Here is a 26,107-nt window from a genome sequence, read left to right on the forward strand (position 1 = left end):
AAGGACAGATTGGGAAAACCTAATATATTTAGACTGGAGAAAAGGCAGCTGGTACCTCTGGTCCCAGATCTGGTCTAAGACTATCTTCGAGAAGATTGGTATTTATCAGCACCAGAGATTTCCACAGTCTACAAAAGCTATGCTTGTGTTCCAAAAACAGCAGGAAAATGCATTGACAGGTGTCACACTACCTTCAAAACCACAATCTGGAGATTCCGATCCTTCTTTTTCAGCTTTGCAAGGCTGATGTAAATTTTTCTATAAGATGATCTTTGACAAGGCAAGAAAGAAACTGGAAGTGAAAAATATGCCAAAACAATAGTAGAATCTTCCAGAGTTTTCAAGGATTCAAAGTAGCCCCTGCAGAAGTCATCTGATAATATAAAGGTAGTCAGAGGCTCTATGTACAAAACCCAAGAGGGTAAAATTAATCAAATGAGATTTAGAATTTAAGGTGTTCTCTGAAGAATATTCAGGCTACAATGTGCTCTGCCTGTAAGGCCCCAAACAACTTGTTTAGCAAGACACATAAAAAGGGCTTATGGTTGTTCTTGTACCCAGAGTTACACTCATGGGAGAAACACCAACCAGATATTCTCAAGGGGTCAAAACAACAAAAAAAACTTTACTGGCAGCTTTAGAAAACCATAGAACTTTGGCAAAAGTTTTAGTACAATATTCAGTCAACATAAAACACTTCTCAAAGCATTAACTTGGCCCATCCAACCTCGCAAACTCTAAGCCCACTTCATTTTAAGTTACTCCAAAAATTCCAAGAGGGAATTAGAAGAAGAAAGATAAAGAAAGACAGAAAAATACATGGAATAGCACACATATAGCTATCAATTCCTGGGTTCCAGCAGATAGAAATTCCAAGAGACAGTAGTGTCAAGACATCAGATAGCTTCATGTTCAGCTTTAAATACCTTTCGGCCTTCCTAGGCCCTTCCCCTGGCTGGGACTTCCCGTCATTTGGGCGCTCAGGAGCTGAGTTAGGGGCTCCAGAGGTGGATGTGGACCAGTGCCTCTGGTGTGCCAGGGATTGGCAGCCACTGCAGGGCTGGGATACAGGCTCTAGGGGTGAGGTACACTGCCTCACCAGGGCAAGGCCCCACCTGCCCCTTCCCCCCAACACATGCATCCTAAAACTGTCAATAGGAAATGAAATTACTTTGTACTGGTTCTGATTGGGTTAATTTTCTCTGTCAGCATTTAATTTTCTTCATAGCAGCTTATGTGGTGTCATGAGATTTGTTATCAAAACAAGGCTGATAACACACTGACGTTTGAGTTGAGCAGTGCTTTCACAGCATCAAGGCCTTCTCTTGTTCTCACTCTGTCCACACAGTGAATAGATTGGGGGTTGGGAGGGGACGAAGGGTGCAAAAGAGGCTGTGAGGGGACAAAACAAGGCAGATGTCATGAAATAGCAAAAGGATGCTACAAAATTAGCAGAGGGATATTCCTTGCCATATAACATCATGCTCAGCAATAAAAAGGGAAAGGCAGGGGTTGAAGGGGTTAGCCACCCTCTGCTCTGGAATTGGTTAGACATCGTTTGACCCATGGGAGACAATGAGAAATTGCCCCTGCAGGCAATTTCTTTACCCTTTCTTTCTCCACTTCTCCTTCACTAACTAAACAATTTATCTTGACCCACAAATTTTCTTGCTTTTGCTTTTCCTTTCTCTTCCCTGTCTCACTGGGGGTGCATGGGGGGAAGCGAATGAGCATTTGTGTGGTGCTTAGCTGCCTATAAGGATTAACCCACAAGTGGCTCAAAGCCCACTTGTGCACTGAGTATGCTATCATCTGTTCAGACTGGATACTTTTTTCATGTATATTTACAGAGTGTACCCATGAATTATCACTCAAAATAAAATTTGTATTGTCCAGAGCAGAGGAAACCTCTGTGTCTTCCTTCACTTTTGGCCAACCAGCTGATAAAACTTCTCTCCCCAGACATGATGATCTTGCACCAGTTGGAAGAATGTGGCAGAGACAGAGGGGCAGCTAAGCCTACCACTGGATAGTCATTATATGTTTTTTTGGTTTTTTTCTAACTTCTTAGTTATCATGAAAGGTCTTCCAGTTGTTCCTAAAATCAGCTACAGATACTACAGGCCCTATTTTTTAACAGGAACACTTTCTCGTAAAATAACTTTTCTTATTCCATCCCTCACTTGAGAGTCATCATAAGTCAGGTTAAGCATACCTGCTGCTACTAACCAGGGATAACACCATTTTTTATTTTTTTCTTTAAGGAATATCTTAATCAAAATCAGCTGGTTTACCTGCTGAAGCCATTCCCTGTGGTAGATCACCTCGAATTTCATAAGAACTTTTGCTACTCTGTTGTAATTGCGGATTATGCTCTTGCCATCTGGTGTTTGTAGAACTGCTGGATGTCTCTGGAAAGTCTCCATGGGCTCCTTGATTCTATGGAATAGGTGACGTGCCCACAAGATCTTGCCAGCTATTGGAGGCAGATTGCGAGCCAGTGGAGGATCCTTCTTGTGCCTAGTGTAGATCTTACAGACAGTTTCTATGTCATGGCCATAGTTTTGAAATATTTTCTGATACTTTTCATCAATGCCAAGATTCGGGATTTGCAATCTGCTTAGAAAAACAATAATCATGAAAAACTCCTTCAATACTTCTGAAATCCTCCTAATGCATTGTTGGAAAACAGTTGTTCCAGATTTCCCTGCATGCTTTAGAAAATAACTACTTTGGCAGCAGAGTTTTCAGCTTGAACAAATGCTGTCACAACCTGATTCCAAACAACAAAAATTTAGACCAGATGATAAAAGTTTCCAAGTAAGCCTACACATTTTCTGTTTTGTCACTGTTTTCAAACACTGGGCTGAAATTATGTGCAGCAAACTGTAACCAATTCACCACTAGCTGTCTATTCTATTAAACAGATGATAATACAAAAAGTGACAGAATAAAGAGTAAGGCTGTTTTGCAACAACGTTAATTTCTAAAGCCAAATTTCACTGTTTCCTAATAAAAGCATTTTACTCTCTTCTAACTGCATTGCGGTAACAAATTAATGTCATTGTTCAAGCACAAAGCAAAGGCAAATATGCTAACAAAGTTTTCCTGTATTTCAGCTGGTTTTGAAAGGCGAATATTTTGCAGTTTCTGATGCAAAAAATATGGCTTTTATTCATTCAAGCTACTAAGACAACTCTTAACAGGGCTGAACAGCGGAGAGCAAAGAGGTTGAGTTGGCTTTGTTTGTATTTAAGAAAATGTCTCCTGCTCTGCTCTCCTTCCATCCCCTGCCTGCCCCCCCCCCCCCCCCCCGCCCCTTTCCACTATCCTCAATGTTTTATTTCCATTGCCTGGCAGAGTTTTAGAAATCCAAATAGGGCATATATTACCTTTCAAATTTCTGCAACATACTCAGTGCCCTTTCAGTGTTCAGAATACTTTCAAAGGTGATGTCAGTGAACCTCCTTAATTGATCCTGAAGAAGAGTAAATAATTCTACATCAGATAAGTCCCTAAACACACATCAAATATGCCAAGTATTATTTGACAGGGTTTAACATGCAATATATTAGAAGATAATTTGTTTGTGTGAAAATAATCTCAATAAGTATTATTTTTCTGTTTATTTCTTCCCACAATAATTAAACAAAACACAGCCAACTCTCAAGGCATTTTCTTTCCAAGTTCCCTCTGTAGCTCTGCAACCAGGAAAAGCTTCTGTAGCATCCAGTGTTTCACCATGTTGAGAGGCCATAAAGAATGCTTGCTTACCTCTCTGTCAACCAAAGCAAGACAAGCTTTTTTTTTTTCCTCTGCAGATACCCTTTCCTTTCCCCAGCATGTGATTTCAGAACTATTGGAAAGTTAATTATCTGACTTATTATTCACTCAATGAAATCACCCATTTTTGTTATTCTTGCAAGCATACAGTAATGAAAAATCCTTTTGCTGGAGGCCCTCAATGGCCCATTCCATTAAACTAGTCTGAAAGACAGTAAATGGAAGCTTCAAAGTGGAAATATATTGGAATAGTTTTTCAATTTCAGAATACAAACTTTGAGATTTTTGCATATTTTTTGTGGTAACTCAGGATAATAAGGATTCCTCAATAAATTAAATTATTTTGTGTAATTGTATCATACATGAAGATCATTTATGTCTCTGCAAAACTCTTCATAGTCTTGGTCAAAATCAGTCTTCCGCTGATCCAAGAAATCATAATGCTTATTCTTCATGTTGTCAACAATGCTCTAAACAAGTTCACAGAAAAAGAAAACTATTACCAGAAAATGTCTTATGAAATGTCTTATGAAATGTCTATAAACAATTACACAGAAAAAGAAAACCATCACCAAAAAATGTCTTATGAAAAAGACTTACCACACCGAACATTTAGCACAACAGGCTGTGCACATTCACATTTTACCTTTGCTAATAGTTCCCAGTACTTACTGAGCAATATAAGCAAACCCCTTAAAATAAATATTTGCCAGAATCAAGTTGGTGTAATGTCCATTCAAATTTCATTTGTATTATTTATTTCAAATAAATTTGAAATTTTTTTCAAATTTCATTTGTATAATTTATTTATCTTATTCTAAGTCAATAAGAACTGACAGAAAATTCAGACTTACTTTTCATTAAAGACATTTTTTACTCATTAAACATTCTGTCATGAAGAAGTATATTTCAATTAAAAACAAAGTTCAACAGAGAAAAATATTTTTACATTATTATTTTCCACGTCCTTTAAACAACTGATTACATATATAAATAGACTATTCAAAAAGCACAGTAAGATGCACATCACCAACCCACAAATCAGTATTCCTGGTTTCTCTTACACAGCTGCTGTCTACACGCATGAAAGTATATCTTAATCAGCATCTCCCTTGAGGTGCACACACAGATAAAGGATTTCTAATGATAAACTACTGTTTAACATCCTAGTAGTTTACCACAGTATAGCTATGAAACTCAGCATATTTCCAGCTCAGCTGATTTCCATCATTTTATGGTAAGTCAACTGAAATTCAGTTTCATTGCACTGCTGTAAATAAAAAATTCCATCTTTTCCTCGAACAACAAGCAAATACTAGATAGGGACTAAGCGTTAAAGCATAAAAACCAGCATAAGAGTTAACTCTTATTGTAAAAATAATTTAAGACGTATAATCAGTCACATACTAACTATAGCTATGGTCAGTGTCAAATACTTCAGTACCTCAATTTTTTTACTTTAAAAATGAGTGTGATCACTTTCTGTTCATTATACAACCTATCCAGAACCTTTCGCACAGCCTTTTTTACCTAAGCATTCTTTATCCTGAAACACAACTAACTTTACAGCAGCTGGGTCTCACACAAAGTTCTTGTTTAAGGACTTGGGTGCTGCAATGGATAATGAGGTGTATCTCTATAAAGTTTGCATCACAGCCTGGGCTGATGGTCACAGGCAGATTTTCAAACACAAATGCCCCAAAGAAATTAGATTCCTGTGTTCCAGCCTACAAAAATAGTACCTTCATTGCATGATCTGAAAATTCTCAGCTACCTGGGCTGCTGAGAAGCCCAGTTATACAGCTTTGGAGAGCAGCTCTTGGAAATAAAATTTAGAGCACTCCACACATGTCCTGCACACATGGAAGAGTCTTGGACTAAGCTGTCCTTACAGTTGTGCCCTGGATAACTCTCAGAAGACTATAGGACAGAACAAAGCAGAAAACTGGTTACTGTGAAGGATGTATTCAAGGAATCAAAACCTCACACTACAGAGGGAGTAAAACAAACCAGGAAGGACCACGGAATAACCACATTTTACACTACAGTTATTTGACTAAAGCAAAGTGATTGACTCCTGACCATAATAAAAAGGCAAAGGACAGAGTAAAGCAAACTAGAATGACTATTTTCCTGTACAGCCACTGACTCCTATGTGATCTCAAAAAGCTGTCTACAAAGTCCACACATTGACACCTTCTGATTTATTTTAATATTTAGAGGTGCCATAATGATGATACTGCACTGATAAAGTTACACAAAAAAGTAAGCTAACTCAGGCTCAGCAAAAGCAGGAAAGACTCCATTTGATAGAAAAGAAAGCTATCTGAGAAAAAAGGAAGGAAAAGAACACGACTTAGCATATTTATATTCTTAAAAGAGCTCCTTGTTCCTCAAGTCACACTTCTCTTAAAAAAAAATGAAAGAAAACTGCATAGTAATACTAATGAGCCAAGGGGCACTCACAGCTAGCCCAACATTTGTACAGATGGAAATGTAGCACTTGTCACTTTTTCTCGTGACCACAGCACAAAACCATGCTCCCATTACTCCTGTTACAAAGTCACCTCATTTTATTGCTTTTTTCAATCAGCTTTGATTTTAGCATACTTCTTTCACATGTCCACTGACATCTTTTCTTCCATCTTGTCTGCTCATTTCTCCAGTAATTACATATTTACATTGCTATTACCCAGTAATTTTAGCACAATTAAAGAGTTAATTTTTCTCTCAATAAACACTTCCCTAATTTTCATAATTTTCTCGTAAATTTTCTTTCAAGCTAGACTGACCCATTATACAAAATCTAATGTGTACCTGATATTTTGTGATCATTTCTTCCAATCCCTCTATCTTAGATTCCTGTAGAACTGAGTAGGTTCTCATAGTACTGAAAACATCTATTATCTTTACCAGACGACGATGAAAGGCTTCAAATTTTCCAAATATATACATCTCACTAAAATCAAATTGTCTTTCAGCTGGATTTTGTTCCAAATTCTCTTTTATCTTGTGGAAGCAATTTTGATACTCCTTAAATAAAGAATTTTAAAGAATGTCAAGTGTATAACAAAAGGCACTGTCTTTAGCTAGAACAAAATTTACACAGACATTTATTACCTGAACCTGATAGCAAGTAGAAGTTTTACCAATAAACAATCACGAACACTATAAAGAGAGTAACAGAATTTGCTTCTGAAAACTAACCCATCAATGCCATTAAAGGATTACACATTTCATCAAATGACCAAACTGCACATTATATGTATTTGTACGTATCCTTGGCTAGCGTGAAATTCTGTTCCCTCCATTTCATAGCAGGGTTTGATGTGTTTACTGAATAACCAAGATGACAACCCAGTTTCCAGAGACTGAAAATGTTTGCATGCTGAGCATGTTTACTGAGCAATCAAGGTTCAATAATCACTTTCAAGAACAAATCACTTCCTGAACTTCTAATGCTGCTCCATAGCAGCTTCCACTTTTCATTTTGCATTCATAACAAGGAACAAACCTTACTCCAAACTTGCTAAATTCTTCCCAAAGTCAAAGTACATAGTCTTCAGATTTGCTTGGAAGTGTTTCTTTCAATAGTTCTCTTTATAATAAAATGCTCATTATTTTATCACATTTATGTACGAATAACCTCACTAATAGATATCAATACAAAGGGTCCAGATTTTTCTATGTTGTTAGTGATTCAAATTCTAAGTTTTAATCTATTGAATTTCTGAAAGTTTCTGGAACTAATAAGACTCAAATGAATACCTAAGTTTTCAACATATCTTCATGCAGCACCTAGACAATTTGATATAACTTTATAGAAAAACACAAGTTTATTGCTCATTGCTGATGGTAAGATGTCATACAAATTTACACTAATTTATTCTAGAACTAGGCAAGAGTTGTTGATTCAGGAGGTATTAGGATAAAGCTCTAATCCTGCAAGGACATATTGGGAATGAAAAAAAAAATAATGCAGAAAGCCTACAGGAAGCTCCCAATATGTACAGGGAGGTTATCAAAGAGAGTGTCAGGCCGTTCTTCACAGAAGCACATGGATAGAAGCCAAGAAGCAAAGGGCATAAGTTGAAATGGATGAGGTTCTGACTGGATATAAGGAGAGAATCTTTCATCCCAAGGACAGTCAAACGGTGAAAGAGGATGCCCAAAAAGGCTGTGTAATCTCTCCATCCTTGGTGAACTTCAAGACATGATTAGATAAACAATTGGGAAACCAAGTTGGATCTCATACTGTCCCTGCTTTGGCTTTGAGCAGAAGGTTGAACTAGATACCTGCTGAGGACTCTTCCAAGCTGAATTATCCTATAGTACTATGCTTTAAGGGGAGATTTAAGGGGAGAAAAAGAACAAAAAAAAAAAAAAAACCTTTAACATTATCACAGAAGTACATTAAAAAAAAAAAAAAAAAAAAACAAACAACAAAGGCTAACTTCCTGACAAGTCTAGGTCGACTGAACAGCTGAATTCTTCTCAATTCACTAAACTGTCCTTTCTAAATGTATAGCTTGTCCACACATCTTTGGAATATATTCAGTTCAGTAACTCTCCTTGTTTCAACTTCTATTTCATAGCTCTCCCCATCAAGTGAAAAGACACAACATAGAGAAACACAGGCATGAAAATCCAAGCAATTCTCTTATAAGCATAGTTAAGATAGACTAAGCATCAAAATTCTGTTTCCAGAAGATCAATAGACAACAGACTAAATTCCTTGTTAGCTCTAGCATAAACATTCCAGTTCCAGTGGATATTTTTCAGTTAACTCATTTTTCTTCACTATAACAGTGCTTTCTCACATAAAATCTTCCTATTCCTGTCCTCTTAAATATCATCCTATAATCTGTTTTCTATATGTTATTCTCACCTACCTGTTTAAGTCTAATAGCTGCTTGTAGCTTTTCCACAACTCTCTCCTGCGATTGATTCCAGATGGTGGCTGTGCCATTGTTTGCTATGTAAGACTTACATGCTGTGATCATCTGATTGGTCACCTAAAAGCAGTTTTAACTTCATGAAAAAAACAGCATTCCAAGACAAAGCAGGTCTTGCCATTCTCTCTCCCATTCCTCTGACTCTGCTGACCTAAAGCCTGACAAATAGCAATACCAAATACCAGCCACATAGACAGACTGTCTTCCTTGCAACACCCAGCCTCCAGAACATGACACAACAAAAATGTTGTTGATTAACTAGGCTCATCCTAAACCTTCACATCTTGTACCAACCTTGAAATAGCATTGAAGGGTACAAAGTCATAAGACTTTGTCTCTTTTGAAGGCAAAGGTAAAATCAAGAGCCCATGAGAGTATAAATGGTAAAGAATAGACTGTCTTTCCAATCCATTTCCTTCTTTTTGTAAACATGTGGAGGTTTAAGGGCAATATTAATTTAATGTATTTGGTTCTACAAAAAAAAACCCATTCATAACAGGTAAAACGTTTAACAAAAAATTCCTCTCTGTACATCAGAGGTGAGCTTTAAGTCTGAGAATGTTCCTATAACTCCAAATTATAGGCAGTAAAATAAGTCCTAAATTTGAAGTAGTTCATCACTATTTCCAATTCTTTATATGTTCAAAAAGCAGCATTAAAGTGACTGAAGTGCTGACTCCCCAGTTCCTTGGTTCCTTTGTGTTTTGTCTTGCACTTAAGGAAAAACACAGAAAACAATCCAGGAATATTTATTTTCCTGCTGAGCACCAACCTTCACAAACAGTGAGGAGATCTTTTCAGAAGTGTTATAATACTGAGAGATACTCTGAATCATTTTAATTGCATTTATGAGTCCTGGAAGAGCGTCCAGCATGGACACCTGGAAAGAAACACACAGTTTGAACTCTGCTCAGTATCTCTAGTACCCCACATTATCACAATACCTAATTAGTGAATGCAGGAGAATTATGAACATGGTATTTGGAATGGTTCTGTCCCTGTCTACCTGGGCCTCTCTTGCAGAGCTGCTTGTCCTATATCATTCCCCAAGCTCTACAATTTAATTTTTGGGAAAAATTTTCACTGGAGTCTTGGCTGGAAAAATTCAGATCAGCAAGTGAAATTTGGTACAAGTGAAGGCTTTCTTTCTTTCTTCTTTCTTCAAAAGAACCACTTTTTTTCCCAAAAAAATAGGTTTATATGCTCAGTTATTAAACCTGATGTAAGCTTGCATATAAAGATGACCCCTTCACCAAGCTTTTGCTCTGTTTTTATGGACATCATAACCCAATAACCTTTCAATAGAGAAACTCAAATAGCAGACTGGAAACACTGAAAGGACACACTGTTCTAATATCACCCAGTAAACAGAAACAAACATGGTTGCCCAGAGCACTCTTTGGAAACGATTTGGTTTCAGGAGAAGTTTCAGAGAAGAGAGAGTAAGCTAGGACAGGTCAAAGTTTTGAGTCTTCATGGCTACCACTCATATCTCTTTGACTAGCAAGACACATACAGTCAGTTGCAAAACCAGTTTTAATAAAAGCAATTATTTGCCACCTATTTTAGTTGATAATGAGAGAGGGAGACTCCTACAGTCCTGTACTTTAGGGTGGCTGGTTTTGTTTATTGCATGTTATGCTTGCATCATCCTATGCATTCTCATACTATGGTATGAGAAGGTGATTTATAATTATGTCTTAATATTTACATAATCCTATTTATCTTTTCCCAACCCAAGAAGCTGAAAATTGCCCTATAAATGTTAATCTAACCATTACTTGGCCACCAACACAAACACAAAAGATCAAACTTTTTCTTTAGCATAGCATTAGATTTACTTTTTTTTTTTAATCTTAAGGAATTCACTTTCTCCCATAGCACAGAATCCAGTCTGTTCATCAGAACTAAAGCTTTACAGATACTATGGTACAAAAATAACAAGTACTTTGTTTTGTAGCCAGAAATTCCCATTAATCCACTTTTACCACAGCAGCACAAAATCTCACACTGGAGTTGCATATGTAAAATTTTTTGTTTAATTTCCAAACTCATCCTACAGAATATATTCATGTTGCTTGTCTCAAGACATTATGTTGAGAATTTAGAAGTTCTACTTACAGGATCACTATTGTATAATGGGTCATAATATTTTTCCAGAGAATACAGATACTTCACGTTATCTTTAGCTTCATTTGCTGCGTCTGTGATGCGAATATCCAACGCTCGCCACTTCTAAGAACAGAAAGTTGAAAAAACAAATAAAAGTATTCATTTCAGAAAAATATGTTTTGAGATAATTTTGGTTTGTCATTAGCTTCTAAGCACATTTGAAAGCATAAATCTTTTACTTCAGAATTATACTTGTTCACCCAAAATGGGGTCCTTGTCCTGTTTCAGCAACTTGACTGTGAACATACAGTTGGTTTAGACCACTCAGCTAAATAGTCAGTGGCAGTGTGCAGTCAAGCTGCTGTAAAATAAGTGAATTATGGATATATAACTACGTATTTGTCCCACATCTCATTTTGATGAGACAAGATTTTTTGGTTTATTTACTTATTTTCTGTTGGTGATGGGACTTTAAATTTGTTATGTCAATGTAAGAAGTTATGTTTCCACAAGCAATTTTGACAGGCACTGTAACAACATTAAAAAAAGGCTTAAAAATGGAGAGATTAATTTTTTGACATTAAATATCCAGTTCATTAATTCAATATTCTGATTTAATAATCAACTTTTCTAATATTTTTCATTACTTATTTCTGTTGAGCCATGTAGATGAACTAGATTTAAACTATATCTACTCAAGCTAAGGAATAGAGAAGGAAAACAAAAGCCAAAGATGTTTCAATGTTTTCCCCACCAGCATTGTTACATACATTATCAAAATGAGCTAGGGTATAAAGAGCATTTCTAGTATTTATATCTGTCATAATTTAAAATAAAAACCTTCAGAAGTTTGGATTTAGCAGCAGTGAGTACTCCAAGCACTGCCTTCACTTCTGGGCTCTTCAGCTGCTCCATAAGGTAGTGGAATTTTGACAATTTCTTTTTCCAATAATCAAGCTCTACTCGTGGTCCAAGGTCATCTGCTTCTTTTCTCAACTGGTCATTTTCTGCAAGAACCTTTTATCATACAGTAATGTGAGAGATGCTCATATTTTTTATCTGCAGAGCTAGCAGGGATTGATTCTACTTTTAACAAGTGGTATTAACCTTGCCTGATAAATTACCTAACTTAACCTCTCCCTCATATAAGAAACTTGATCTTGCTTGGTCCTTTTATTTCCAAGTTAAAGAAGAGATTCTGTTCCTTCTATTACAAGACCACTGTTACAGACAGTTACATTTTCTGCAAATAACCTGCAAAGCATATTTCAAAGTACAAATGTGACCACTGAGAACAGTGTTCACTCAATTACTGTATTCTTTTTGTTTTCATTAAATCCACTGGGAACTACTAACTGTTTTGTAGTTTAATAACAGGTAATTATCAAGGACAGGGGACTAAGCTTCCCAAACTGTGTATCCCGTATTAACAAGCAGATGGAAAAAGCTCTCAGTAATATTTCCATTGAGAAGTTAAAGCACAAAAAATATACCAACAGTACTTTAAAATAAAAAGATTGAACTCATCCAAATTTATAGAAAGGTAGCTATAATACCAACAGGATTAAACTCATCTGCCAAGATGCAGATGTTCTCATATTTCACATTTGTCCCGTGTATCACCTGTTCAATTTGTTTGGTCCATTCTCTCATGCACACTTCTATTTTTTCAAGCGCCTCTATGCTGTTAGCAACCATCAAGTAATCTGAAGGTCCTTTTAGAGTTTTCAGGTCATATGTTTCACATTTCTTCAGGCTGACCTAAAATATAAGTTTTTTAAAAAATGAAATGCTGAATGTTCATGACAAATAACCTAGGAACTTTGAAGACTAACTCATTGCCCTGCTTGGGGTATCTCACTTCTTATTCCCAGCTCAGTCTAAATTAAACTGGTTTGAGCCAGAAGTGGAGTCCAGAATCTGAAGAATTCACCAACCAGGCAGCTATGCTCTCATTCCTCACAAAAGCTGAGTAGAAACCAACCAGTTAAACCAACAGTTTGTCATACATTAATCATTCAACATTTAAGAGCAACCACAGCCATTGAAGAGACAAGAATTTAATAGCTCTAAAGAAATGGCCCCAGAATAAACAAGAACAGAAGCATCTACAGAACTATTAAAACCACAGATCAAAGTATAATGAGTTACTGAGACAATAAACAGAAGTGTTGGGTTATTCTCCAGTTTAACAAAAACTAATTTTATGAGTAATCTACAACAGCAGTTAATTCAAAAGGTCCAGAGCTAGAGACATTCTACAGCTAGCTCACTTTCTATTTCCCATGTGAACATACTACCTTTTCCAACAGACTTTGTTGAGTTCCTGATAGGACACTAACAAATGCTTCAAGGGCACGAAGGAAGTCCTGCTTAATATTGGGAACTTGTTGAGGTTCAACCCAGCCATGGTCCATAGTCTGTAAGGCTGGAATGAATATTTCTGATATCAACTGCTCAACACTTTTTAATAAGCCATGTCGACCTATATCCAGCATATTAAAATTTACTTCCTGTAAATGAGACAAAATACAAGGGGTCTTTCACCAGTAAAAACTTCATTATATACAATTTACATATACACTCTCAAAAGAAAAATAATTTTTGTTTTTCAAATGAATTTGCTAGATTTTTTTTAATTTAACACCTTAGTATTTAGGTATTGACTAATTACTCTGCCATTACAGATTGTCTTAAATTTTCTTCCTCAGCATCCTTTTTTAATATGAATGATATATATCAAGTTGCTCCCACAAAATAATATCTGTATTTCCATTTCCATCCCTTTTTGTCCTGTTTCATTCAATCCATCTGTGTCCTTTTACTCATTCCTCCATATCAAGAGTTGTCAAATTATATGCTGAGAGCAAATACTCTATAGTAAAAACAAATTTTAAACAAGATTATGTACAGAGATGAGTAGTCACTGACTTACTTGATGAATATTCTCAGTTGTGACTGGTTTAGAAAAACTAGACCTAATGAAGAAAATGCATACACCAGTTAAAACAACTTCTTTTCCCTCTGTCACAAATACTTTCCGTATCTTCTTCTTGGTCAAATGAGAGTTCATTCCTATTCCTGGAAGTCCAAAGTACTCTACAGATTCAAACAAATAAACAATTAAGACCCATTGATCACTTATTCAAAGAAAAGTTCTCTACACAAACAGTTCAGTCATTTGTGTTTCTCCGAGTCCCAGTCTCCTGGAGGCATCTCACAGAACTATCCACAGAAAGTATGCAGCATTCAGAGTCTTCATGGCACAGTAAAAAATATTTCATCTAGTTTTGTCATTCTTGCATCAAAAGCCTTTTTTTTTCTATTCATTTATTTGTTTTTTCTATTCCTTCTAAATAATGGTTCAGGTTCAAGGTCCTTTTATAGTCTCAATCATGCAGTTGTAGATAATGCTCTCTTGCTTGAAAAAGAAAAATTAAAAATCAGAAAATGTAATGATGTATTTTACCTTAGAGGAGCTACTATCAACTGTCCTTCCCTAAAAATGTGCAAACATAAGGAAAAAAAAAATAGGGTGCTTCTGAAAACAAGGAGAAAGAGGCCATAGCAGATTCTTTGGGGAGAAAGCAAACAAACAAAAACTAATAAGGGAGCTACAAGGGACTTCCTTGTCCTTTCTTCTTCCCCCAACATGAATATACTGCTCCCACATTCAGACTGCTGGCAACACTTGTAAAGGGTCACTAAGAAGAAGCAGTGTCTCTGGGGGTAAAATATTTCTCATATGTATTTGGTCACAATACCTCACTCTACCATGTTACTAGCTTTTCCGTGTTACCTCAGAGTAAAATTGTATGCATACACATCTCAGTGAGGCACTACTACAATAAAAAGATGAAAAAGTAGGTTGTTGAGGACAGTAGTTAAAGGACAACATCCAAAAAGTGATAGACCCCTCTGCACATTTCTTTCAGGTATATGACCATCTGCACCAGGATTCCCTATTTTGGATCAGGTGGCCATGATAAGTTCCTTTCCCATCCTTCTCTTCGCATCATCTTTCTCTCTCCCTTTTTTCACCGCAGTTCTGAAGAAATCTCCTTTTCATATACCTCAGAAGTACAAGGGCTCTGTCATCAGCAAAAGACCTGACTCTATAAATGTTATGAATTTGATGTATTGCACGCAAATAAACTTGCACTATCTTTATACTGCAGTAACGTTTCAGTATTGCGTGGTTCTTGGTGGTGGGGGGGCCACAGATGTGCTTCTGTGAGAAGTTGCTGGAAGCATCCACTATGTCCAGCAGAGCCAATCCCTGATGGAGATGCTGCTGGCCAAGGCTGGGCCAATTAGAGATGGTGGTAATGCCTCTCTGATAATGCATTTGAGAAGAAAATCAAAACAAAGTTTGGGGTGCAGTTTTATAACCAGACAGAAAAAAGGAGGAGGTGAGAACATGGGGAGGTGCCTGTGCTGGAGTGGGTGGATGCCTGGAAGAGACTGTGATCTAGTGGGGGACCCAGGGGAGAGAGAGGTCCCTTGCTTCCAGACTGGAGCATCCTGTCCTTGGAGGACTGCACCCTGTGGAAGAGTGACCCATGTTGCAGCAGTTTTGGGAGGACTCTATGTCCTTGGGAGGACTCACGTTGCAACAGTTTTGGGAGGACTGCTGGTCATGAGATGGAACCACATTGGAGAAGTTCACAGATAACTGTCTCCCGTGGGAGGAGACCCACAGTCTCACAGGGGAAGGACTCCCCTCCCTGGGCAGTGAAAGAAAACCTTGGGGGATGATCTAACCAAAACCCCCACATCACTGTCTCCCTGCACTGTCAGTGGGAAGGAGGGAGGTGTCAGGGGAAGAAAAGGTGTTTTTAAGGGCTTATTTTACTTCTCATTATCCTGCTCTGATTTAGTTGGTAATAAATTCACTTTGTACCTCTAAGCCAAGCCCGTTTTGCCCTTGGAGCGTTTTCTCCCAGTCCTTATCTCAATTCATGAAACCTTCAATAAATTCTCTCTCCTCTGTTCAGCTGTAGCAATGGAAGGTGAGTAAGCAGCTTTCATGGGTGCCTGGCATCCAGCCATGGTCAAAGTGCCACAAGTAATTAGAGAGGCAAGACCAGCAAAAGTCAGAGTTTTCCCACAGTCTGTGGAGGTGAAGTAGGTAGTATAACCTGCAATCTCTTTAGAAAAGATGTACTCTTAGTGAAAAGGGTGCTAGAAGTTTTTAAAATTCACATGAATAGTGATCTTCAAAACACTGCAAGAAATCAAACTTTTAAAAGACACCTTAGAACGCTGAAGTAGATCTTCCTGAACTCACAGATACAGTCTCCTGCTCTGCAGAAACACAAATTTCCTTGCATACTCCTTCATGGGATCATCTTCTGCTCTTACTCAAATGTTGGTTGATCCACATCATGGTCAGAAAACCAGCTTGTGTATGAGGTGGCTGTAGTAATTACGCTTGCTAAGAAGGTGTGTGTAATGCCACAAAATTTCACTTAGTTTTACCAGTTAGTAGCTACCACCACAACTGAGATTTTTGCTTTGACAGCTTGTGAACCACAGCCCTGAACAATCAACACATAATTCTTTTATAAACTCTATTCCACCTACAAAGGGAAAATGTACAGCAGAAGTTTTACTGTCTGACAGTATTACAAGTGACTGCACTTACAGCTGTGAGTAAAGTCAGTCTCCAGCCCACTCACTTAATCCCCCCTGTCTGCTCCATCACTACCTTATTTTTTAAACTTTTTTTTCCTCCTGTGCCTGATGTTCTAGGGACTTTTGCTTATTCACACAATGCACACTTTGCCATGAATTCATTTAGGTTTTGCTTGTGTGCTTTTTTTTCAACTGCTTTCCATATTGCCTATATTTAGCACCAAACCCCAAAAGGTTACCAAAATCATACCATACTGTAGCGTGGTTGTGATTTGTTGGTGAGCACTCATTGTGTGTTGGGCAACACTCATTAGATTCCTAGGCTTTGACCCTTGTCTCACACTCTCTTTGTCATACTTTCACCACTTTGTCTCAGGCACATTAAAACTGGCTCATCAGATTTCTAAATTAGTGATTGGGTTTGTGTTTTCATTTAACTGTATTTCTGTGTTATTGAAACTTTTTTTATTAAAGTTGCTTATATCATATTAAAAAGTCTTTTCATCCCTTTTAGATATATACAGATATACTGAAGAAAATACATACATACATATATATACTGAAAATGCATGAAATATAAAACCATATTTGTACATTCACCTAGGTATATGTTTACCTATATATAAACCCATTTATACAGCTAAGCATAGATATGTTTACGGGACTATTCATGTACATCCAGGGTAGCCAACTGGTGTGAACTCCCACCAGCCAGTTACAGGCTCTGAGAGGTCACAGAACACCTGACTAGTCCCAACAGCAGCAGCACTGGAGGCTCTGGAAGAGGAGCCATGGGCAAAAAGAGGATGTCCTTGTCACAGGGGTCCTGAGCTACCTCCAGGGTAAGGGAGAAGGAAGTTTCCCCCAGAAATGTGTAACATGGGGGCACTCAGTAAAGGGGTACGTGCAGAAGGGACTTCTGGGGTAACACCCCTTCTACCCATAATGTGGACCTCATGAAGGCATTTGTCATGTAACAGGACCACCTAGATGGATGGCCATGTGCCCAGAAATATGGATGGCTTCTAGGGTCAACAGGTGGCATGATTGAAGAGGATAGGAACAGCATCTGTCACTGCTCACCTTGTGTGAAAGTGACCTTTTAATTATCAAAAACAAATTCCCACAGGCAAGAGCTGCTAAGCTCACAAGGAAGTACTTTGCTGCTTCATAGTAGCAATATGCAGAAGTGCACTAATAAGCTTTGGTAATTTCATCAATTGTCATTTCATGAGCAGGGATCAATGCCTTGGTATGACCACACCTGTCTTGCTTTAAGTCCCAGTTTATAAGAACTTGATTGTTTTCTTTGTCCTTGCACATTTGCTCAGCACAACTGTAACATTTTACAGGAGAATATAAGTTGCTTTACCTGTATCCATTACTTCCACATCTTGATAGTAGAATATCAGATGACGCAGACCTCCAGGGGCCAGGAATCTGTTCATGCGCTCTATCTGTTTGAAATAATGTTAAAATCATAATATGTCATTGATTTGATTAATATCACAGCAACAGGGGAAGCCTTTGCTTATTTACTTGTTTACAAGTATCAGGACTTCATCAATTCAAGGCTGCCATCAAGCATCACTGAAGCATGTATTGGTAGTGCAGTCCACAAATCTCACGTATAGGCCACACAGGCTGAGGAAGAAACTGAGTTGCTTTATGCTAATATGCTGATCCATGTCTCGGCACTTGAAAGTCTGGCCTCATCCATTTCTAGATCTGAGTCATTCTTCTATGTAGTCCCTAACTACATTAGCTATCTTCAGCAGAAAAAGCTCCTTCAAGTTCATCTTCAGAAACATTAGATGGTGCCATTTGTGCTTTCTAGTGCAGAAAAAAGGCTAAAAGATCACCTGAAACTGGAAGAAAGCCACAATTATCCCTCTTCCATTAATAAAAAGCCTGCGTTACACCAAGATAATGAACTGCTATTCCAGAAAATCTTGGCTCAGCCCTCCAAGATGAGGTCAAAACAACTATTACACTACTCTCTTTCCAAGTGTAGAAATTGCCTATATTTTCCTCATCTGACAGCTATTCTCCGGCACTATAGTTTGCCAGGAAAACCATTTAGAGATAGAATGCACAAAGGCTGAAACAAATTCTGCTTTTTAATGTGCATGACGGTGTTCTGCACTGCTCATTTGCTATCTCATGAACTCACAGAAATGTTGGAAGGGACCTCTGGGAAGTCTTGAGTTGAGACCAGCGCCCTGTGTCACCAACAGCAGCTCAGATCATCTAGAGCTTTTCCTAGACTGAGTCTCAAAGACCCCAAGGACAGAAATTCCACAACTGACTTGAAGTAACCCATTCCCATGCCAGGGGGAGGGAAGGTAATTCCTATTATCCTCCTGGTGAAGAAGGGTCTCTTGGTGGCCATTTTGCAAGATGTGGCTTTATCATTGGCATTATCATCTGCACCCACTGAGAATAGTTCAGCTCTGTCATCTTTGCAACCACTCTTCAAGCAGCTGCAGGCTACTATTTGAGTGCCACTCAACCTTTTCTCCCTCATCTCATACTTCATGTGCCCTGTGTCCCACCCTTTCTTTCTGGTCTTCCACTGGACTTTCTTCAGTTTCTCAACAATATTAGCTCTGAAATGGAAATGCATAAATTGAAGGCACACTGAGGGAAAGAGAATACAAGAGAAAACAAACCATAAAAACCCAAACTACAGCCATGTTTATTGTAGTGTCAGGAAGTAAAATATCTACTTCTACCTACCTAGCTCTTTTAAAAAGTGATATTTTTCAATGTCTCAATATATGAATTTGTATTAGCCCTCATGCAGTCACAGTCAGATCACATAAGCCATTCTGTTTTGTCAAGTAGCTTCTACCTATTTTAATTTGCTACACTAGATTGCAATACAGCCTCACAAATGCTGCTGGCAGCCTTACAGAAACAGCAACACGCAACCTGCTGTTGCCAGGACTCTTGAGCCTCTCTGTGCTGTGTACTCAAGGACTGGGAGACTTCACACTGTGGTTTCACTATGAAATACAGTCATAAGTTTTAGCACATTAACTATAACCACAAGAAAGGAGAAATTCTAATCAATTTAAAAATCAATATTGTTACAATAGGTCCTGGAATTAAGAAAACTTTTGTTCAAATTAAGTAAAAATACTGAAAAATATTTTTCAAGGAGAAGACTTGAGTGATCTCAGGTGTGAAGTCTGAAAACTATCTCACCAAGAATTTAACAGTAATATTAGTTCCAAAGTATACTATGAGCTTAACTTTCAAATTCATCAGATTACCTGGTTTCCATCAAGAATAGCATCTTCTACTTCTGCTTTGTCCAGATTCACACAAGAGGCAACGATATCCAGTAAGTAATCATGTCTGCCATCCAGACGAGCACGTTTAGCCTCCCTCTCATCCTTGAGCTTTTGCTGTTATTAAATACAAAGTGGACAATGAAAAATTCACTATCTAATTTGAAGACAAAAATAAAGCTTTAAAATTTATGTTTTAAATTTATTTTTGAAAGTAAAGGCTATTACATTCAATCCACACTTGTGATTTATGTTTTTATGGTGCTCAAATGAATATTTTAGAAGCAGCCTTTGTGACAATTTTACAGTTTATTTCTGGTGTTCCATTTTCAGATTTATCACAACATTTCTATCATAAATAATGTTGTACAGAAAGCTAATTTGTTGAAAGGTTTTGTAGGGAAAAAAAAAGTATTTAATATGTATAGCTCCATTATTCTGCAATTTACCTTCAAACCCTAAGTCCTTCGTCTCAGCTTTTCAGTCTAGTCACGTATGACCATCAAGTCAAGACAGGATTCTGACTGATCTTTGTTATGCGTGGAAGACATTGCAAGCACTCCCTAATAAAGACAGATGCTGCTGGAGGAAGCTAAGGTTTTATACATTATCTCTTTAATATAACAAGAAGTAAAACAAACCACAAGCCTCAAGGTACACAAGTGTTTACAAATGTGCTTAACTATAGCTATTATACCATTCTTCAAACAGTAAGCCTACTCTTCTAATTAAATTGAAATCCCATACGTAACACACCTCATTACATTATAGACAAAATAGCCTTCTGGAATAGTTACTGGTATTATTGTGCTTGCGGGTTACAAGATTCAATATAATTTCATTTTCAAAAGAAATTTAGAATGATGTTTCATTGGTGGTAAATTCAATCCTTATTTCCCTGGTGATTAGGAGAAAACTGGTAACTTCATAAAGTATGCATAAGTGATTTATCCACAAGCTTCTGCAGAGCCAAAAGGGCCTGCATAATATACTTTATATCCTTATGTAAATATCTTTCCTACTTTCTGAAGGAATTTTCAAATACCTGGTAAACTTGTAACTACTACCATGCCTTCATAAATGCTAAATGCATTTGAAATATTTCTCCATATAAAAAACAAACATACAAATCCTATTTTTTACACAGATATGTCTGAAAAACACATTAGCAGATTAATTCGGACATGTACTTTGTGCTATTTTACCCCTCTCATACCCTAACATGGTCTCCAGTTTCCTGAAAGTAAAGTGTCATCACAGGATTGGCTTTTCCTACATGTTTTTAAAACGGGAGCATAAGTTTTCCTCCTCGTTAGACATGCAAAAAGCAACCATTTTGTCTGAATCAGCTTCATTCACACTAGATGATAACTATAGAATCATCAAAACTATTGTTCAAGTAATTTGAACGCAACTGATAGGGCATCTTTAAGAAAAATACAACCCAATACTCTACCAATTAGCTTCTATTTAATACAGAAAGAAGCCTTTTGTTTTGCCTAAACTACAGAGAGACTACTTTAGTACTCTGCTTGTGTTTCCAATATAGAGCTCCAGATATATTATTATACAAGACTACATCTTACACTGTTTTATTAAGTCACCAGCTCCACCTATACAGATGCTCTTGACATGTTCATAGCCTCCATTTCTTCTACAAGTTTCTGTTTGTATAGGCTGAAATCATGAGCACCTTCTTCTTCAAACTGAGCAATCATGCCCCAACATTTGTTTCTGTTTTCTGAAACTCATTTTTGCTGTGTCTCAAGCCCTGTGACACAAACTACTGTGCATAGTTGTTCATACAGCACTGGGCAATACTTGTTGTCTAAGTCCAGCAACAAGAATATTAATTAAGATATCACAAAACTTTAAAAGTCTAATTAACTTAAGTTACTTCATGAACCATGCCCAGAGAAACAGGAAACAATTAAATGGTAAAGCAGTAGTTCTGTGAAGATTAAGACTTTGACTTGTATTTATCACATGTCACTACTGGAAGGCATTTGTTTTGATATGTTGGCTATTTCTATTACTAATGTGAGTTCCACACATTTTTTCCTGAGAGTTGCTAAAATGCAATGCAAGAACACTCCATAAAATTCAAACTGTCATGCTTCTATATTTTGATGAGTTATCATTTCTACAAACTTCCTTTACTTCCCAAATGAAATGTTGCTCAATCACAGATTCACACATTAGTTGTTGCAGTCATTAGAAGAAACTTCTGGCTCACTTTTAGGTTAAAAGTTAAGTTTCCTCTACTTTTCTGTGTACAACCTAATCCTTTAGGTTGTACACAAAAAAGTAGAGGAAACCTAACTTCAGTGCTTTCAAAAGCAAGCCACTAATTTATGTACTTAAAAACTCTAGGAGGCTATGCTGGAAACTGTCTTCCAGTCTAGCTTCTGAGCTTCTATTTGCATACTACCAAAATAATGAATTTTAAAGCTATTCTTTACTTAGGATTAGGAATCTCAGATAATTAATTACAAGAAAATGCTGAGCTTTCTACCTCTCATTCTTCCCTTTCCCCTTTAGCTACCCTCACATCTCACTTCAAATCAGCATTGTGGTCATGGCCTAGGAGTTTTTGTAATTTTATATCCTGCAGTATTCACTACAAAAGTACATAGGCCTAAACAGAATCTATACCAAAAAATATTACCCAAGAATAGGCAGCTCTGTGTAAGTCAGAATTTCATAGAACACTGAAATACTAAGATTTGAAGATGGAAGGATGCTGAAACACACAAGATCATTTATGTAGGTAAAAGAGAAATTGCTGTTACATGCAGTAACACCGACATGCAAATCCTGAAAAGTATCACCAGCAACTCTGATCAAGGTGATACATCAAAGCTTCTTCCTAATGTCCCATGACATAGAAGGATGCAGTATTTACAAGAGATAAACATTGTCTCACTTAGATATCTGGAAAGATTGTCCAAGTTTTTTATTGTACAACTTCAGCTCAGTTTTTCATGTAAAGAACAACACAGGTAACACAGCCAAGTTAGTTTTGGGTTTCTTTAACCACTTTTGGTTATGAAGGTGTGAGAGGTCATATGACAGTCCCACAACAGATGATGGTCCAAAGCTAAACTCATTAACTGAAAAGTCCTTTTCTGGTGATGAGTCCAGTTACAACATGTAGCTTGATTTATGTTACATAAAACCTTAAAATTCCTAATACCTAAAAACTAACAATTTGGCACAGGAAACTAATTTCAATAGACATCTTCTCCTGAAGCAAGAAAAGAAAGAGATGCCTAAATCTTTCATATACCTAAACCCATAAACATCTTACTATCAGTCTGAAGAAATAATTTGAGATTTAAATTAAAATTTTCAAAAATCTTCCTAGCTGCTAAAAAGTATATATATTTAAGCAGCAGATACTAAAAGAGCACAACTCAGAGATGCAATGGGTTCATTTTTTGAAATAACAGGTTTAGAAACCAGCTATTGTCTATTGCCAGCTTCTCCATTACAGACTGAAGCTGCTAATGCAGATACCTCAAATAGAGTTAGGAAGAATGTTGTTTAGTATGCAAGTCATGTGCACACAAGATAAAACTTGTTCTGAACACTCTTTATCCAGCAAATGATGCATTTTGTTGTCAGAATACTGTGCATTGCTGAATTTAGACATGCTGAAATCAAAGTCTTATGGATGAGCAAGACTTTACAGGGAAGTTCAATGGTGAAAGAGTCAAAAAGTAACAATGTTTTATTGTTAGTTTACTGTCTTATCCAAAATTTATTTAACCAGCATGGAATTCCTTTGTCTCTCCTTTAACTTGCTAAGATGTTCTATATTACATAAGCCTTGCTCATGAATTTCCCTTCAAAAGTAAACTGCACACCATTTCAAATATTTTCAAGCACCCTGAGTTTTCAATTTTCAAGTTTCAATGTTTTTATTTCCTCTTTCCAAAAAAATACAAACCCTTAAGAATTAGGTCAGTTTCCTTACCTAACTCTTAAATCTCAAAAATCAGAGCTCTGCACATGTGTCATCACATTGCGTTAATGCAGGAACCGTTTGCTTAAATAACCAGCTTTTAAAATTAGTCTAAGTATCTTAATGACTTCTATAGTCTATTGTGGTTTCTTAGTGCTAAGTATTGACTTCAAAATTCTATTCCCATCTTAAAAGTATGGGGAAAGTGAAGTTACATTTCTATATTCCTTCATGGCAGAGTCAGCCCATGTTTTGTTGCCACATCTAACATCAAACTCTTTAGTGTACTAATATAGCATTTGTCAAATTATATCATTACCAGACCACTGCAACAATCTGGGCAAGATACAAGAACCACTAGCCAAATGCATAAACACCGTCCAGTGCAAATTTGCCTTTCAAAACAAATTGTGCAACTAACATCATCCACTTATGCCTATTTTAAAACTTTTTTTCTATGCCCTCCCCCCTCAATACACATCTTTATTCAAATTATATATTTATTAGTCTAAACCTAGTTCAAAAATCAGTTTTCCTTACCTTTATAATTCTGCCAATGCTTCGTTTCCAAAGTTGCTTTCTTCCAGCCCTAAACATTGTACTATTCAATATAGCATCAAGCACTGTTTTTCAGGAACAAGCCCTAATCCATGGGGAAAGCTTCTACAGTCATCATTTTGTACTCCCCCCAGCCTTTTGTTTGCACTTGTTTCTTTCCTTTCAGAAGCAATGCCAAAATAACTCTGGAAAAATATAGTAAGGACATTAAAAAAACAGCACCTATTAACCTTATCTCTGTATTTAAAATTCAGTTCTAGTGTGCATACAAATTGCTAGAAAATTAAATTGCACTACCACAGAAACAAGATGTCTCTAGCCACCAGAATTTACTGCCTATAGATTGGGCCTTGAAAGTTACTGCTACCAACCACAGTGTTGTTAAGGTGATACTGTTTACATACAAACACGGCTGGATACAATTCATCATACTCAAGGGCACCATAAGTATTTGCAGAAGTCAATTTTATAATTGCTTCCCTGATTTGTGTTTAGCCTTCTGAAGCAATCCTTGTGTCAACAGGCATCTTTGTTTTCTTGTCACAGGTGACTGTTTAAATATATAGCAACAGTCAAGCAACTTTTAAATATCTTTTACCTACAGGCTTGTAAATTACTGAGTTTTCTATTCATGCTTTTATACAAGTACATTCAGTTACACTTATTTTTCAATTGTACAATGGTTGCTTAATACAGAAATTTTTCTTCAGCAAGAAATGTTAGGTTTTTTTCTTCCTAAAAGAGCTTTAATTTTTTTTCCACTTCAGTGACTGAACATAATCCAATGTCCTCTTGAAAATGCCAAGAAAAACAATCTAATTATCCAGTATTAGTAACAAGAAAACAGACATTTTACAGCTATTTCTGGCTTTAAATGTCCCTAAATATTTCTGTTTCCACTCATATTGATGTGAGTAATTTCTAAAAGCACTTGACAACCTTAGCATTGACAAAAATCACATGAGTAAAAACCATTTTCCCTGCATTATCTACATCTTCCCCACCTACTGCAGTCAAATCCAGTTGTGCATACATGTTTGAAAGAGAAAGACTAAAAAATTACATTTAGGGTAAAAGTATATATCCATAGATTTCTCTGAACCCTTTACAGAGTTATTGTTTAAAATTAAACATGCTATTAAATATTACATATAAAGTTAATTCCTATGGATATATTCAAACCACTGAGGAATCAATTATTTACATTCTGTTGGAAGGAGTCCAGAGGAGAGACACTAAGTTGATCACAGGACTGAAGCAGCTCACTTGTGAAGACAGGCTGAGAGGGCTAGAGCTGTTCTGCCTGGACAAGAGCAGGCGCTGGGGAGACCTTCCAGCACCTACCATTTCCTAAAGGGGGCCTGAAAGAAGGCTGGAGGGACATTTCACAATGGCATAGTAGTGACAGGACAAGAGGGAATGGCCTTAAGCTGCAGGACAGCAGGTTCTTCACTGTGAGAGTGGTAAGGAACTGGCACAGGTTGCCCAGGGAAGCTGTGGATGCCCCAATCCTGGATGTGTTCAAGGTTGGCTGGATGGGGCTCTGAACAATCTGGTCTAGTGGAAGGTGTCCCTGCCCATGGTAGAGAGGCTGGAACCAATTGATCTTTGGGGTTCCTCCCATCCAAAACCATTCTGTAATTCTATACTTATTTGCATGATGTATGCGGTTTCTAAAGTAAAAGCTCAGCCCAACAGGCTTAACTTTGCCATGCAGCAATAAAAGCTCTTTTTTAAAAGAATAAGAAGAAAAAAAAAAAACCTTATATCTCTTGAAAAAACAGCTAAAAATCACAGAT

The 26,107-nt window shown here is 37.1% G+C and overlaps 1 protein-coding gene across 10 annotated transcripts in view; it reads right to left on the reverse strand.

Annotated features, from left to right (window-relative positions):
• DNAH5 (dynein axonemal heavy chain 5) overlaps window positions 1–26,107 on the reverse strand; it is a 137,699-nt gene that overhangs the window by 93,645 nt on the left and 17,947 nt on the right. For 4 of the 10 annotated variants that reach the window (XM_068196832.1, XM_068196815.1, XM_068196822.1 and 1 more), the window contains exons 2-14: window positions 19,766–19,900; window positions 17,860–17,944; window positions 13,786–13,949; window positions 13,151–13,363; window positions 12,474–12,611; window positions 11,691–11,867; window positions 10,860–10,973; window positions 9,511–9,618; window positions 8,676–8,798; window positions 6,601–6,816; window positions 4,146–4,253; window positions 3,393–3,478; window positions 2,295–2,619 (exon numbers count right to left, since the gene is read on the reverse strand). In XM_068196832.1, coding sequence (XP_068052933.1) covers window positions 2,295–2,619; window positions 3,393–3,478; window positions 4,146–4,253; window positions 6,601–6,816; window positions 8,676–8,798; window positions 9,511–9,618; window positions 10,860–10,973; window positions 11,691–11,867; window positions 12,474–12,611; window positions 13,151–13,363; window positions 13,786–13,949; window positions 17,860–17,944; window positions 19,766–19,900 — 1,992 coding nt within the window. Of the gene's footprint in view, window positions 1–2,294; window positions 2,620–3,392; window positions 3,479–4,145; window positions 4,254–6,600; window positions 6,817–8,675; window positions 8,799–9,510; window positions 9,619–10,859; window positions 10,974–11,690; window positions 11,868–12,473; window positions 12,612–13,150; window positions 13,364–13,785; window positions 13,950–17,859; window positions 17,945–19,765; window positions 19,901–26,107 lie in introns of those variants that run through there. The other 6 variants (XM_068196814.1, XM_068196830.1, XM_068196833.1 and 3 more) reach the window with 6 other exon arrangements.

This window comes from Anomalospiza imberbis, chromosome 1 (assembly GCF_031753505.1).
Source record: "Anomalospiza imberbis isolate Cuckoo-Finch-1a 21T00152 chromosome 1, ASM3175350v1, whole genome shotgun sequence".
NCBI classification, from domain to species: domain Eukaryota; kingdom Metazoa; phylum Chordata; class Aves; order Passeriformes; family Viduidae; genus Anomalospiza; species Anomalospiza imberbis.